Below are 15,906 nucleotides of genomic sequence, written 5' to 3'. Positions count from 1 at the left end.
TTTTTCCCCCCTGAAATTCCCTCCCTTCTCCCCTCTGGTCGCTGTCCCCCTGTTCTCTATTTCAGTGTCTTTGGTTATATTTTGCTTGCTTGTTTGTTTTGTTGTTTAGCTTCCTGTTAAAGGTGAGATCATATGGTATTTGTCTTTCAACACCTGGCTTATTTCACTCAGCATAATGCTTTCAAGTTCCACCCATGCTATTGCAAAGGGTAGGAGCTCCTTCTTTCTTTCTGCTGCATAGAATTCCATTGTGTATATGTACCATAATTATTTGATCCATTCATTTACTGACAGGCACCTAAGTTGCTTCCAGCTCTTAGCTATTGTAAACTGTGCTGCTATGAACATTGGGGTGCATAGGTTCTTTTGGATTGGTATTTTAGAGTTCTTAGGATATAATCTCAGCCATGGAATTGCTGGGTCAAAAGGCAAGTCCATTTTTAGTTTTCTGAGAAAATTCCATACTGTTTTCCACAGTGGTTGTACCAGCCTGCAATCCAACCAACAATGCATTAGGGTCCCCTCTTCTCCACAACCTCTCCAACACTTGTTGTTTGTTGCTTTGTTTATGATGGCATTCTGACCGGTGTAAAGTGGTATCTCATTGTGGTTTTAATTTGCATCTTTCTGATAGCTAGTGATATTGAACATTTTTTCATGTTTCTATGGATCCTCTGTATGTCCTCCTTGGAGAAGTGTCTGTTCAAGTCCTTTGCCCACTTTTTAATTGGGTTGATTGTCTTCTTGGAGTGCATTCGTGTAAGTTCTTTGTATATTTTGGAGATTAAACCTTTGTCTGAGGTATCATTGGCAAATATGTTTTCCCATACAGTTGCTTCTCTTTTTATTTTAATACTGTTTTCTTTAGCTTTGCAGAAGCTTTTTATTTTTATGAGGTCCCATTTGTTTATTCTTTCCTTTATGTCCCTTGCTCTAGGGGACATACCGGTAAAAAAGTTGCTGTGTAAAATATCTGAGATTTTCTTCCCAATGTTCTCCTCTAGACTTTAATAATAATGTCACGGCTTATATTTAAGTCTTTTATCCACCTTGAGTTTATTTTGGTGTGTGGTGTAAGTTGGTGCTCGAGTTTCATTTTCTTGTGCGTAGCTGTCCAGTTCTCCCAACACCATTTGTTGAAGAGGCTATTATTAGTCCATTTTATGTTGCTGCCCCCTTTGTCGAATATTAATTGACTGTAGAGATTTGGGTTTATTTCTGGGCTCTCTGTTCTGTTCCATTGGTCTGTGTGCCTGTTTTTTTGCCAGTACCAGGTTGTTTTGATTACAGTGGCCTTGTAATACAGTTTGGTATCAGGTATTCTGATCCCTCCGACTTTGTTCTTCTTTCTCAACATTGCAGTTGCTATTCAGGGTCATTTATGGTTCCATATAAATTTTTGAAGTGTTTGTTCTATGTCTGTGAAGTATATCATTGGTACTTTAATAGGTATTGCATTGAATCTGTAAATTGCTTTGGGTAGTATGGAAATTTTGATGATGTTAATTCTTCCAATCCATGAACATGGTATATGTTTCCATTTGTTTGTGTCTTCCTTGATTTCTTTCTTCAGTGTTGTGTAGTTTTCTGCATACAGGTCTTTTACGTCCTTGGTTAGGTTTATTCCTAGGTATTTTATTTTTCTTTTTGCTATATCAAATGGGATTTTTTTCTTGATTTCTGCTTCTGTTGTTTCATTGTTGGTATACAAAAATGCCTTTGATTTCTGGATATTGACTTTGTATCCTGCTGTTTTGCCAAATTTATTTTATTAGTTTGAGCAGTTTTTTTGTAGAGTCTATAGGATTTTCCATGTGCACTATCATGTCATCTGCAAACAGTGACAGTTTTGTTTCCTCCTTTCCTATTTGGATGCCTTTTATTTCCTTTTCTTGTCTGATCGCTGTGTCTAACACTTCCAATACTATATTGAATAGAAGTGGTGAAAGTGGGAAACCTTGTCTTGTTCCTGATCTTAGTGGAAAAGATTTTAGTTTTTGCCCATTGAGTAAAATGTTGGCTCTAGGTCTCTCATATATAGCCTTTATTACATTGAGGAATGCTCCCTCTATTCCCATTTTACTGAGTGTTTTTATCATGAATGGGTGTTGTACCTTATCAAAAGCTTTTCCCGCATCTATTGATGTGACCATGTGATTTTTGTCTTTCCTTTTGTTTATATGATGTATTATATTTACTGCTTTGTGAATATTGAACCATCCTTGCATCCCTGGGATGAATCCCACTTGGTCGTGGTGAATGATCTTTTTAGTGTATTGTTGGATGCGGTTTGCCAATATTTTGTTGAGGATTTTAGTATCTATGTTCATCAGTGATATTGGCCTAAAGTTTTCTTTCTTTGTTGTATCTTTATCTGGTTTGGGGATCAGGATGATGCTGGCTTCATAAAAAGAGTTTGGGATTCTTCCATCATTTTGAATTTTTTGGGATAGCCTGTGAAAAATAGGAGTTAGCTCTTCCTTAAATGCTTTGTAGAATTTTCCTGTGAAACCATGTAGTCCAGGGCTTTTGTGCTTCGGGATATTTTTTATTACTGCTTCAATTTCATTTGCTGTTATTGGTCTATTCAGGTTTTCTGTTTCTTCTTCATTGAGTTTTGGAAGATTATATTTTTCTAGAAATGTGTCCATTACACCTAAGTTTTCAAATTTCTTGGCATACAGTTCTTCATAGTAATTTCTTACAATCCTTTGTATTTCTGTGGGGTCAGTTGTAATCTCTCCTCTTTCATTTCTGATTGTGTTTATTTGGGTCTTCTCTTTTTTCTTCATGAGCCTACTTGAAGGCTTGTCTATTTTGTTTATCTTTTCAAAAAACCAGCTTCTGGATTCACTGATTTTTAGAATTGTGCTTTTAGTCTCTATGTCATTTAATTGTGCTCAGATCTTGGTTATTTCCTTCCTTCTACTTGCTCTGGGCTGTCTTTGTTGTTGTTCCTTGAGTTCTTGTGGGTGTAGGGATAGGTTGTTTGTGTGAAATGTTTCTTTTTCTTTTTTTAGGTAGGCCTGTATTGCTATGAACTTCCCTTTTAGGACTGCCTTTGCTGTGTCCCATAAGTTTTGGGTTGTCGTGAGTTCATTTTCATTTGTTTCCCGAAACTTTTTGATTTCTTCCCTAATTTCATTCTTGACCCATTCATTGTTTAGTAGCATGCTATTCAGTCTCCATGATTTTTATTGTTTTGGGTTTTTCCCTTTGGGGTTGGTTTCCAGTTTTGGTCCCTTGTGATCGGAGAAAATGCTCGGGATGATCTCAATTTTCTTAAATTTGTTGAGGCTTGTTTTGTGACCTATCATGTGGTCTGTCTTTGAAAATGTTCCATGCACATTTGAAAAGAATGTGTATTTAGCTTCTTTGGGATGAAGGGTTCTATATATATCAGTTAAGTCCATTTCATCTAGGATGTTGTTCAATTCCACAGTATCTTTGTTGATATTTTGTTTGGAAGATCTGTCCATTTTTTTACAGTGGGGTGTTAAAATCCCCAACTATAATTGTGTTGCTGTCAATATCTTTCTTGAAGTCCTCTAAGATTTTCTTTATATATTTGGGTGCTCCTATGTTGGGTGCATATATATTTACAATGTTTATGTCTTCTTGGTGGATTGTTCCCTTGAATATTATGAAGTGACCTTCTGGGTCTCTTTTTATGGCCCTTTTTCTGAAGACTATTTTGGCTGATATGAGTATTGCTACCCCCCGCTTTTTTTTTCCTGGCCATTTACTTGGAAAATTTGTTTCCAGCCCCTGACTTTTAGTCTGTGTAGGTCTTTTGTCCTGAAGTGGGTCTCTTGTAGGCAGCATATGTGTGGGTCATGCTTTCTTATCCATTAAGCTATTCTATGTCTTTTGATTGGAGCATTTAATCCATTTATGTTTAAGGTTATTATTGATAGGTACTTATTCATTGTCATTTTTGTACCTGTGCTTCTCATTGTCTCTCTCTTTTCCTTCCTTTCCTTAAAGCAGACCTTTTAGTATTTCTCGCAGAGCTGGTTTGATGGAGGTGTATTCTTTTAGACTTCTTTTGTTTTGGAAGCTCTTTATTTGGCCTTCTATCTTGATTGAGAGCCTTGCTGGATAAAGTAACCTTGGTTGAAGACCTCTGGTTCTCATTACTTGGAATATTTCTTGCCATTCTCTTCTTGCTTGGAGGGTTTCCATTGAGAAGTCAGCAGCTAACCTTACTGGGGCTTCCTTGTATGTTACTTCCTTTTTCTCCCTTGCTGCCTTTAAGATTCTCTCTTTGTCTTGAAATTTTACCATTTTAATGATGATGTGTCTTGAAGTGGGCCTCTTTGGGTTCCTCTTGATTGGGACTCTCTGTGATTCCTGGATTTGTGTGACTTTTTCTCTCATCAATTAGGGAAGTTCTCCATCATTACTTTTTCTAATAGATTTTCTACCCCTTGCTCTTCTTCTTCTCCTTCTGGTATCCCTATTATTCGGATATGATTACGTTTCATATTATCTTACATTTCTCTTAATCCCTCTTCATTCTTTCTGAGCTTCTTTTCTTTTTCTTGCTCTTTCTGGGAGTTTTTTCCTACTTTGCCCTCTAACTCACTGATCCGATCTTCTGCTTCATCAATCCTGCTTTTGATTCCTCCCACTGTGTTCTTTAGCTCCGAAATTGTATTCTTCATTTCCTCTTGGCCCTTGCTGAGAGTTTCTATTTCCTTTTTCATGTTGATATAGTTTGCAGTGAGTTCATTGGAGCTCCCCTGTAGTTTCTGGTAGCTCATTGTGAGCTCTTTGAACTTCCTGATAAACCAGTGCTTTGAATTCAATATCGGATAGCTGACTTGCCTTTATTTCATCTAGCATTCTTTCCGAGGCTTCCTCCTTTCCTTTCATTGGGGGGTTGTTTTGTTTTTTTTTGTCTTCCCATTGTTTGTGAGACTCTTCTTGTTAGGTTCGGCTTCTTAAATTGATTTGTTCTGGCTCCCTGGGTTTATGGTGTGCACTTCTGTGGTAGAATACCTGTGAGATTCAGTGGTGTAGTCTCCTTGATCTCCCCAGATCACTGGTCTTGGGCTGTCCTTTGAGTTGGCTCTTAGTTTGTCTTTGGGTTTTTGTTGTTTCTTGGTCTTTTTTTTGTGGGTCCTTCCCACCAGCTGGTGAACTGATGGTCCCTCTATCCACTACCCATTTTAATTTGCTGTGCTGGTGAGGGCGGGTTACATTGAAGCTAGTTTTTCTGCATGTACAGGGTTTTGAGGATTTTTTTTTTTTTTTTTTGCTTTTGTTCAGTTGTTTGCCCTGGATAGTTTCTCCACTATTTAGTTGTATTTCCAGATAGGTCTTGGATTGAGGTTCGTGTGGTTTCTACTTCCTCCTTCACCTTCCTCTGTTGTTCTCAGTTGGTGGTTTCTTCGTTGTTGGGTTTCTTCTTCCTTTGGGTATCCTGGTATTCACCACTTCCACCCACTCTTTTGCGTGTGTGTGTGATCAGTTGGAGGGGAAGGCAAACTGGTTTATGACAGCAGGAGAGTATTCTATGATATTTACAGTAGCAGCCAGTAGAGAAGAGATAGGTGATCCCCTGACTATGTACAGCTATAACCGTAATCTTCAACCCAACTAGCCACTTTTTAGAAAGGATGGAAAGAAGATAAGGCTCTTGTTGGGGAGGGAAGGTTTGTGGTTTGGATCTAGAAAGCAGTGAGGTTGAGGGAGGTCAGATTCTGAGGTAAGATGAGAATAACGGATGGTAAATAAGTGTAGTGTGAGAGAGAATAGAGTTAACCAAAGTGGGATAAGATCCGAGGGAAGGGGGTGTTGTGTAGTATTTACAATAGTATGTAACAGCTATTATTTACAGTAATATTAGAGCAACAGTCATATGACAGAATCTATGATACACCAAGATTAGGGAGTATTGGACCTTCAATAGTGTGTTAACTGGGCAAGGGGAAGTAAAGGACAGTAAATTAGCAATACACTATAATTGAGGGGACAAGGGAAACCTGTCAAGTGATACAGTATATCCAGCCAAGGTAAAGAAGATTATACAGAAAGAGGAGGAATACAGAGATGCTATTAAAATAAAAGATGTAAGAATAATGACAAAATAATGGAAAAAATACAAATATGCAGTAACTTGACGTTTTTCTGTTATAGCAAAGCGAATTTTGTCTCTCTGTCTCTACTGTTGGGGTGCCCCCTCTTTGAGTCCAACTGTGGCCTTTTCGCCGTTCCAAGTCTTTTATCTCACTTGGGGGGAAGGGAGGTGAAAAGAAAGGAAAAAAAAGGCAGCAGAAGGGTGGGAAAAGCAGCAGGTTTGGAAAGAAAGGAAAAAGGAATAAAACAAGAAAGAAGAAGAGGGAGTGTAAAAGTACTGAAAGATTAAACAATTATGAAGTTTAAAAAATAAATGAGTATTTTTTTAAAAAGCAAAGAAGAACAAAATACCTCTTGTTGGTTTCCAGGTGGTCAAACCTTTTTTTCTGGTCACACTAGCTGCAGCAGTCTGAGGGGCGACTGGTGCTGCCTTTCTCCCTTCCTGGTGAACTCAGCTGGTCTCAACAGTGGTCTCCCAAGATCCAGGCCGGAGCCTCTCCCCAGCGTCCCAGTGAGAGTAGATTTTCCCCAGGATTCACAGTCCCGGTCTAGGGTGTGGGCGCACGCTCCTGGCCAGGCTTCCCTGGTCCTGCAGGCTTGGACGAGAACCTTTCCCAGGGCTATGGGGGAACGCATGGGCGACTCTCAGTTCTCCCAAGTCGGCGACCATAGACTGACTCCATGGGTGATCAGAGCTCTCTGGTTTGCTTCCTAATGCCCACTCCTCTCTCTGACACTCCAAGCATACAGATCTCTCCTGGCGTTTTTCAAACCGCGCCTGGCTGGGTAGGGAGGGAGCTGATGACTGGCTCTCTCCTGAGGAAGGTCCTTGCTGCCAGTCCTCAGCTCCCAGAGATCGTGGCGGACCTGCCCAGACCATGGCGCAGCCTGGCAGAGGGCCTGTAGCCTCTGCGCTATTTCCTGGGACCTTGTTGACCTGCAGTCGTCTCCTCTCCTCACCGTCTGGTCATTCAGAGTCCGCTCCAGTTTCTGGAGTCCTACCTTCCTATATGCTGGGTCCCTGTTGGCTATCTGCTGCGCTCCCCTGCAGATCATCCCGGTTTTCTCATGGGGGGAAGCAAAATCCTTTGTCCTACTCCGCTGCCATCTTCCAAAACACCCTGGCTTTTATTGTTGTTATTTCTATTATACTCATTTTGCAGATGAGAAATGTGAGACTCAAAGAGGAAATGTAAGTTGTTCAAGGTTACCCAAAATAATTAGCAGAGCCAAAATTCGAATACAGTCAGACTTGAAAACAAGTGTATCAGGCACGTACCTGCATTCCCCTTATATGACTATTAAGTTCTTTACAGGCAGAGGTGGGCCTCATGCATTGTTTTTTCCTTTTGCACAAAACTCTGAGCATTATCGCTTTGTATTAAATACACATTGATTAATTCAGATAAGTCCTGTCACACTGTTTTATAATAATTGTCAATGTTTGATAGGTGCTAACTATGAGCAAAGCCCTAATATTTCCAGATATATTAAATTATTTAATATCATTACAACATCATAGACAAGTATTTTATCTCCACTTACAGATAAGGAAATTGATGCCTAGAATTAATATGCGCAGGCAGCCAAGAAGTACCAGGACTGGGATTTGAGCATCAACGTATATGACTCTGGAGCCCATATTTTTGTCATACTCCTGTCCCCTCTTACACATCCTTATTTCTTTTTATCATTAAAGGCTCGCCTTTGTCATGCTTTTTGCCTAAAGCTTTATGCCTACCTGTTTTCTTACTTACAGCTTTAATCTTTTCCTGTGTTGTTTGATACTTGAATAATCAGACCTCTAGAATGGAATTCTATCAAATAAGCCCAGTGGGCCAGTGTGTGGCTATGGGATTCTACTGCAGACCTCACCGGAACCTTACAAAAAATAGTGTTGAGAGTGAAAATGCGGATAAATTTAAGTTCCCTGCAGTATTATTTGGAAAGTGATGATTATAATGAAGAAGAAGTGTCAGAGTGTGACTACCAACACCCTAAAAATCTAATGATGTATTTGGAAGAATGAATGTTGCAGGATTTTGTTTCTTTAATAACTCATAAAAGTGAGATAATATGTTAAAGGGCCTAGTTGCCCCTACCCCTGGTCAGTAACACCCTACATTTTATGTATAGCATTAGTTCTAGAAGTACATCCCTTTTTTGATGTTTCAAACACCTCTTTTACTATGAAATGTTGTTTAGGCGTATCAGTATGGCTAATTATAATATCTGGTTTCCCAAGACTCAAAAAAGCTATCCTTTAACATCTGAAATTCGGAGTATCCGAATCTTGAAAATTTCTTAAAGTTTCTATTAAGTGACCCTTCACTGAAATCCACCATGTGTAAACATTGGGCTAGGAGCCGTGAAGCCAAAAAAGTGAATCACACAGATTTACAATCAAAGTGCTTAATATAGTTGGGGAAATAAGAGTCATACATATGCAGACCATATTGTAGACGGTTATTCCCCAAATAACCTCTTGTTAGCTAGTGAGTGGGTGGGACCAGGAAATCTGCTGCCAGAAAAAAAAATCAGAAGCAGACCCTTGAAGCTAAGTCTGATACAGTATGAAAGAGCTTTCTTTTTCCATTCTGCCTGCCCTGCAGTTTTGTTTCGATTTTGTTTTACAGACAGGGGTGTGGGAGAGGAGGACTTGGTTTCCTTACATTCACTAGGTTTTGATTGAGAAACAGATTTTCTGTGACTCTGGGCTTCCCAGGGGACCTCTGAGCACAGACTCACCCCAGAGTGACAAAAGAGGGCCCGACAGTCCCCAGAACAGGGACAGCACATTTTCATTTTTCCTAATTTGCCTCCACTCTGAGGCAGCTTTTGACCCTGAGCCATCTTGTCGGGTGCCTCAGGGCTAGGACACTTCTCAGGACCCCTGCTGACTGTGGCCTTTCTGATACATTAAAGAGGCTCTCATCTGGCTGGTCCCAGATGCATGACCATTATCAGGCCCTGTAGTCTTTCATTGCAGGGAGAAGAATAGAAATACAGGTGAGCTCTGAAAGGGGTCTCAGGGACAATCAAGAAATATCTACCTCAGTTGTTCTTGCTTATTTGATTAGACTTCTGCTGATAATGATCTATTTCTCGGTGGCAAAGTAGACTCAAATTGGTCAACTTCCTGCTTGGACTGTATGTAGAAAAAAGCCTAGCTTCACGTTGTCCGGGCTATAAAGAAAATTCCTGCCCTTTAGAATTTCTTCACTTCCCATTCACATCCAGCTAACATAAGATAAATAAACAGTATTCCTGTTGGCCAACCCAGTCACAATTTTAAATTCCTATGATTCTACTGAAGAATAAGTAATTGATGCAAATCACAAATAGGACAGTGTAATAAAGCAAAGTAGGAGCCTGACAAATTCCAAAGGTCATTTTGTTCTATAATAAATGTGTACTTGTCACGTGCAGATAAACAATAGGATAATTTAGAAGAAGCAGTAGGATTATTTAGACTTCCTGCTGGGGGATATCTGAAAAGACTTCATGGAAGGCAGGGCATTGAACTTGAGGTAGATGGGAAGGATTGACCCTCCATAGTATACGCAGTTAAAAATGAACAAAAGGAATTCTGAATGTTGGGGTGTGGTTGAGTCTGGAGTACCATAAATATGTTGTAGTTTCCAGGACTTCTTTAGGAAAGATGGAAAATTAATTGCTTTTACTAATAGGGAGAACTTTACATTAGGTTTACATTAGATTTAGATTAGAAATTTACATTACATTAGATTAGTATACAAGGTCTTTGTGTACTAGTGTTGGCAGCCTGTGAAAGGAAAGGATGAATCCAAAATTCCCTCAGATACCTACCTTCTCTTCCTTAGCAGGTTGTCCTTACTGTCTGTTTCTTTGAGAACAGTGAGGCAAACCCTTAGTTTCTCACCCTAGTACTTACAAATTTACCTGTATCTGCAGTCAACGCTCCAGCTTGTTCAAAGTTAACTCCTTCCCCAAAGCTCTTCGTATACTCACTAGCAGTTTCTTCTATTTCACATTTTTATCAACTTTCTCTGATTCTTCCCCCAAAGGCTAAAACTTGTTTAAGTTTTTTACCATTAATATAGACACATATATATATTTCCTAGTTCCTGAAGCCCTGTCTCTTTCTTTCACAGCCAGGCTCCTGGAAAGCACAGTGTGTCTTTGCACTTCACTCTGAACCTCACATTTGCTCCTTGGTGAAGCAGTACTTGGGCCTTGGTTTTACCACCCTCCTTTCAGGCTCCTGTCCATCCCTTGCACATTGGTGTTTGTGACCGCCCTTGGCCCCTTTTGCCTTTGCTGTTGCTATTTCTGCTCCACCCAGGGGTACGCTTCCATTCCCTCATGTCAGTTCCAGTGGACTCACCTGTTTTAGGCATTGAATTCTAAAGTCTGCAGTAAGGCAAAAATTGTACATAGTCAAAACTACCCTTTATAAAAAAGACCTTAAAGTATGGATGTGGTTTGATATATGCAAATAACACAGATGTATATGTAATAAATATGTGCATATATAGAGCTAGGTATAGATAGATATAAATGTGTGTGTATGTATATATATAATGTGGGTATAGTTTTCTCTGTACAAATCACAGATATATGTCTATATAAAAAGTAAAGTTTGCATACAGTTTTCTGTAAATTACACAGATTTATCTGATACATGTAATGGAACAAAATGATATATGTATCAGCTATGTCCCTGTGATTTTCATGTAGAAATATATTTAAACTTTAAGAACCACTTATCTATATATAATATACATGTAAATGATATAAAATTTAACTATTTTTATGTACATATACAGATATACAGATCACATATAATATAATAATATACCATATATCCTGGGCAGAATTAAGAAATTGTTATTTAGTGTTTTACTGCTGAGAATATTTCAGCAAACTTACAGTGATTCCGACCTGTGAGGTCTTCCCGCTTGTCAGCACCATCCTTGTCTTCTGTGGACCACTTCAGCAGCTGTTCCGTCTCCTCTGCCTGGCCCCAAGTACCTCCAGATTATTCCTTCGTGGTGTTGATGAAGTCTCACCAGGTTCTTGAATAATTCTGTTGACTTACTTGACAGTGGCATGAAAATCTTTACAATAATTCACAATTCTTCACGTTTTTCTCATACACGCGGACCCATACAAGCATAATTAGATCCATTGCGTGTGGGCATGTGCATATTGTGTGGCTTTTCTGCAGTTAGCCTCACTATTTATTTTTATGTTCTTTAAAAAGATCTTATTTATTTTTAGAGGGAGAGGAAGGGAGGGAGAAAGAGAGGAAGAGAGGCATCGTTCGGTTGCCTCTCCTACATGCCCTGACCAGGGACCAAGCCCACAACCCAGGCCTGTGCCCCGATTGGGAATCCAACCTGTGACCTTTCGCTTTGCGGGCTGATGCCTAACCAACTGAGCCACACACCAACTGAGCCACACGTGTCAGGGCTAGTCTCACAATTTAAATTATGTCTGCCTCTCTGTCTTTCTGTCTTTTTTGCTGATGGCATCTGATTGTTGAATAAGAAATAAGAATGCTACCCCTCTGCAGTGGCATGTGTGTTTGTGTGCAACTCCCATCCTGCATCTCCAGTGTAAATGTCTCCTTCGGACTCTAGAGATGTGTATTCTATTGCCTCCCAAATAGCTCCTGTACTTATTTCTGAAACAGTCCTCGTAACGCCTCACCATTTAGGGGATCCACATCTGTCTCTACTAGGCTCAAATCCTCATGAAGGCAGGACAGTCATTTTGGTTTGTGTATCTTCAGTGCCTGGCAAATAATATGTGCTTAATGAATTTAGTCTGTCAGTCTGGAATACAATCAGATCTTCAAAATCTAGGTCTGCGATGGAAACTATTTTTTATATATAACTTTTCTTTTTCAATTACAGTTGACGTACAATATTATGTTAGTTTCAGGTATACAACACAGAGACTAGACATCTATATACCTTACAAAGTGATCACCCTGATGAGTCTAGTAGCCAACTGACACCATACACGGTTGTTACAAATGATTGACTGTGTTTTCTATGCTGTACTTTACATTTCCTGGTATATAACTGCTTTCTGACGAGAGGGTTTGAAGTAGTGAAATGGCTATTCCTAGAAGAGTCTGAGCTTAACTTAGAAGGAAGGGAATCTCACATGGTAATGGGAAAGCAGAACTGAATTAACTGACCAGCCTTTGGGTTTCCTAGTCGCCCGAAGTTCTGTTGTCTCTCAGCATCACTTGCCTTTATGGGATAAGTAGCCTCCAACAGGGATTCTTGCCTTATGATCAGGCCTTTAGATGTATTTGTTGTTAGCAAAACAAATATATCTAGATATATTTGTCCGAGATATATTTGTTCTTTGACCTAGATAATGCCTTAGGTAAATTTTTTCACCTGTTAAAATTATGTCATTGTTACAGAAAAAGAAGGCATTGCAAGAATTTTCTGGATTGGCTTAAATCAGTTGTACTCTTCTAAAGGCTGGGAATGGTCAGACCACGCGCCATTAAACTTTCTCAACTGGAGTCCAGGTAACTGTTCTCTCTTCTGTCTACTATGCAGAGAGCAAAATCCTCAAAAAATGTATAGAAAGAACTTCCCACTCACTGAGAGCTTATAAAACTTTCAAATCTTGACAATTCTCCTAATGGTTAGCTCTCAGAAGAATTTTTTTCTAAGCCCTTCTTAGGCTTAGTCATTTTGGCCCTTATGCCATTGTAGTCAAGCTGAGACTATTCTAGCAAAGCTGAACCACACCATGAGCAGCTGAGCATTTGTCTCTAACCTTCAGAGCAACCCTATATTTTTAAGAGCAGAATGAGCCCCATCACGTGGCCCCAGGAGCCATTCTGTGTCCCTTAGGGGACTCAACATGCCTATGATGGACCCATGTTGTGCTTCAACTGCAGCCGAACTCTAACACAGAAATATCCCCTCATTTGCAAACCCTTGGGGTCTTTTTCTGTAGCACTCGATTACTGACAACATAATAGTTATATTTTATTACACAAATAATTACACTAAAGAAGAATTTATAGTGAATAACACAAATACAACTCTAGTTAGCCAAAAGACCCCCCTCCCCCCAAAAATGAAGGTTTAGGTACCTATTTAAGAAATAAAATCTTAGGCTTCTGACGTGTAAAACCTAGAAGATAACATTTAACTTCAGTATGAAAGTATTCTGCACACATATGAGAAAAAATAAGTACAATAAACACCAATACGTCATGTTACTTTAATGAAGTTTAATTATTAGTAACTTAAGGCCTCAAAGCCATTACAGAATCCTAAATTGGAATATTTATTGTATAGAGTAGCAGATGAAGAGCTACTGACCACAGGATTATGACATGGAAGTTGATTGGGGGCAGAGGTTTGGTTCTTGGTTTGGTTTTTAAATTAGCTACAGTATATCCAAGTATTTCCCCCATATTCTCTATTTTAGAATAAAGACATATTTAAGCACATGATTGTCCATTGAGGCTTATCCATTTCCACTTAGTAGAAGGTTTTAAATATTTTATGAGTTCCCATAAAAGCAGAAAATTAGAAATTACAAAATATTATTTTCTAACCGTCACTCTGGCTCTAATCTTCTCCTTTAAACGGTGTGACAATTTGGTCATTGAAGATATGCCCAGTGCACCTGTGATAGGTGGGTCCAGCTGTGCAGTCATGGACGCCACATCCGGTCTGTGGCAGAGGTTTTCCTGCGAAGCTCAGCTGCCCTACGTCTGCAAGAAGTCATTAAATAACACAGTGGAGTTTACAGGTATCTTTCTCATTTACTTGTGCAAATAGGTCTTGAAATTACAGTTTGGTGAAGTTAAGTAAATCTATTTCACATAGCTATTTCTACTGTTCTTTGATCTGGTGCTGCCTGTGCTGAAAAGTATTGACTTTGACCCTGTGGTTAGATATTATCAACTGAACATGAATAAAGCTTTGGTTTGGTATTTCCCCATAAGGAAACAGAGATAGTCTAGATAAATATATTTCTGTTAACAGGTGGCTTTCCTTCCTCTGGAGCAAGGGTTCTCATAGAGCGGTTCCCAGACCAAGAGCATCAGTAGCACCTGTGCTTGTTAGAAATGCAGATTCTCAGGACCCAGCTCTGATTTCCTGACTATATCAGATATTATATATCTTAGGGTGGGACCTAACATTCTTTGTCTTATGAAGCTTCCCAGTGGTGCTGGTACACACTCAGGTCTTACATACTGTCACCTGCCTTTGTGAGAAGCCAAAAGCCACAGACACAAGAACACTCCCAGGCTTTCCCCCCTCCCTCCCCCACAGCGCCCAACCCTCCTCATCCTTTGCCAGGCCGTGTTCATAAGTTGGGTAGAAAAGGAGAGATACAGAAGGACAATATGTGTACAAGGACGGGTTTTTTTTTTAGGGAATGGGGGGGCAAGAGGGATACAGGGCAGCTGATCTTTTTGAGGAGCAGAGAAGTTTGCAGAGTCTTGGACAGCATGGGGAAGAGCAGTGCCCTTACTGTCTTACAGAATGCCCACCGGATCCCTAGTATTTAAATCCTGAATAAGAAAAACTAACACTCAAACATGGGAGGAAAAAAGATTTTAAATACGCTTTAAGGGTTGTTGGGGGAAGGGAATAAAGTGCAAATTTTCTTATCCACGTAGGTGCATAAAGCTGACTTTCTATTTATTTATTTTTAAATTTTATGCATTTATTTTTAGAGAGAGGAAAAGGGAAGGCAAAAGGGAGGGAGAGAAACATCAATGTGTGGTTGCCTCTCACACATCCAGGCATGTACTCTGACTGGGAATTGAGCCGGTGACCCTTTGGTTTTCAGGCCTGCATTTAATACACTGAGCCACAACAGCCAGAACAAAAGCTGTCTTTTTAAAATTAAAAAATAAGTGTATAGAATCAAGAATATAGGGGGATGATTTAAAAGATTAGGGGAAAATGAACGTTTATCTTCCAAGTTGATTCATACCAAATTTAGCTTATATGACAAAGGGCATAATGGAAAAGAGCACAAATGAACCTACACCAGAGGGGCCAAGGAAAGATCCCACGAGTAGCCTGTAGTAGCAGTCATTAGCTGTATCACGATGTTTCCACATGATCGAGTGATGTGCATTTATTAAAATGACTCTGCCAGCAGGAAAATTAAAAAAGCAGAACAAAATGATATGCCTGCTTATCATTTTAATCTTGAAAAAATATGAATTTAAAGAGGCAAAGACTAACAGAGGAAAATGATTATTTTAACTTCAATTCTGGGTGACTTTTTTCCTGTTTCTTTATCATAATTGTAAAATATGATAATAAGAGCAGTTTCAGAACTTCACAGTTAATTGAGTTATCTTGCAAGTATGAGGAGCCAGCTGAACCTGAATTTTATTCTTTAGTAAAATCAAACTATCCGTATTTCAAACAGCTCTGAATCCAGGAAGTCAGAGTAAGCAAACTACTTCCTAGTTCTGTTGAGACGGGGAGATGTATTGTATTTTGTATGGTTTCGCGCCTCCCTTTTTTTCTCAAATCTTTTTAACCATCATCTGGGTAAGTTTTGTCATGGTCCAAACAAAGAATCAGTAGTTCCATTAGGACCAGAGGTCTAGCAGAGGGGTGGAAAGAGGAGGTCTGGAGATACCCTCTGCTCTTTCCCTCCACTGCTGCCCCTTCATGGTGTGGAGTGTTTCAATTTCTGCCCAACCTTTTGAACAAAAGGAGCATAAATTTGAACAGTGAGCATAATGCACGTCTCCTGCTAAACTGACTGTACATAAAAAGGAGGCTCAACCTGATAATCTCTCTGAGGCCTGGACTGAAGGGA

General features: G+C 39.5%; 1 protein-coding gene across 2 annotated transcripts in view; it reads left to right on the top strand.

Moving 5' to 3' along the window:
- LY75 (lymphocyte antigen 75) overlaps nt 1-15,906 on the top strand; it is a 166,697-nt gene that overhangs the window by 24,634 nt on the left and 126,157 nt on the right. For both annotated transcript variants that reach the window (XM_037140431.2, XM_037140432.2), the window contains exons 5-6: nt 12,509-12,619; nt 13,723-13,863. In XM_037140431.2, the coding sequence (XP_036996326.2) occupies nt 12,509-12,619; nt 13,723-13,863 (252 nt within the window). The remainder of the gene's footprint in view (nt 1-12,508; nt 12,620-13,722; nt 13,864-15,906) is intronic.

The sequence above is a fragment of the Artibeus jamaicensis genome, unplaced genomic scaffold, assembly GCF_021234435.1.
Source record: "Artibeus jamaicensis isolate MK-2021 breed Jamaican fruit bat unplaced genomic scaffold, CSHL_Jam_final contig_936, whole genome shotgun sequence".
Classification (NCBI taxonomy): Eukaryota; Metazoa; Chordata; class Mammalia; order Chiroptera; family Phyllostomidae; genus Artibeus; species Artibeus jamaicensis.
This window is presented reverse-complemented; position numbering and strand designations above follow the sequence as displayed.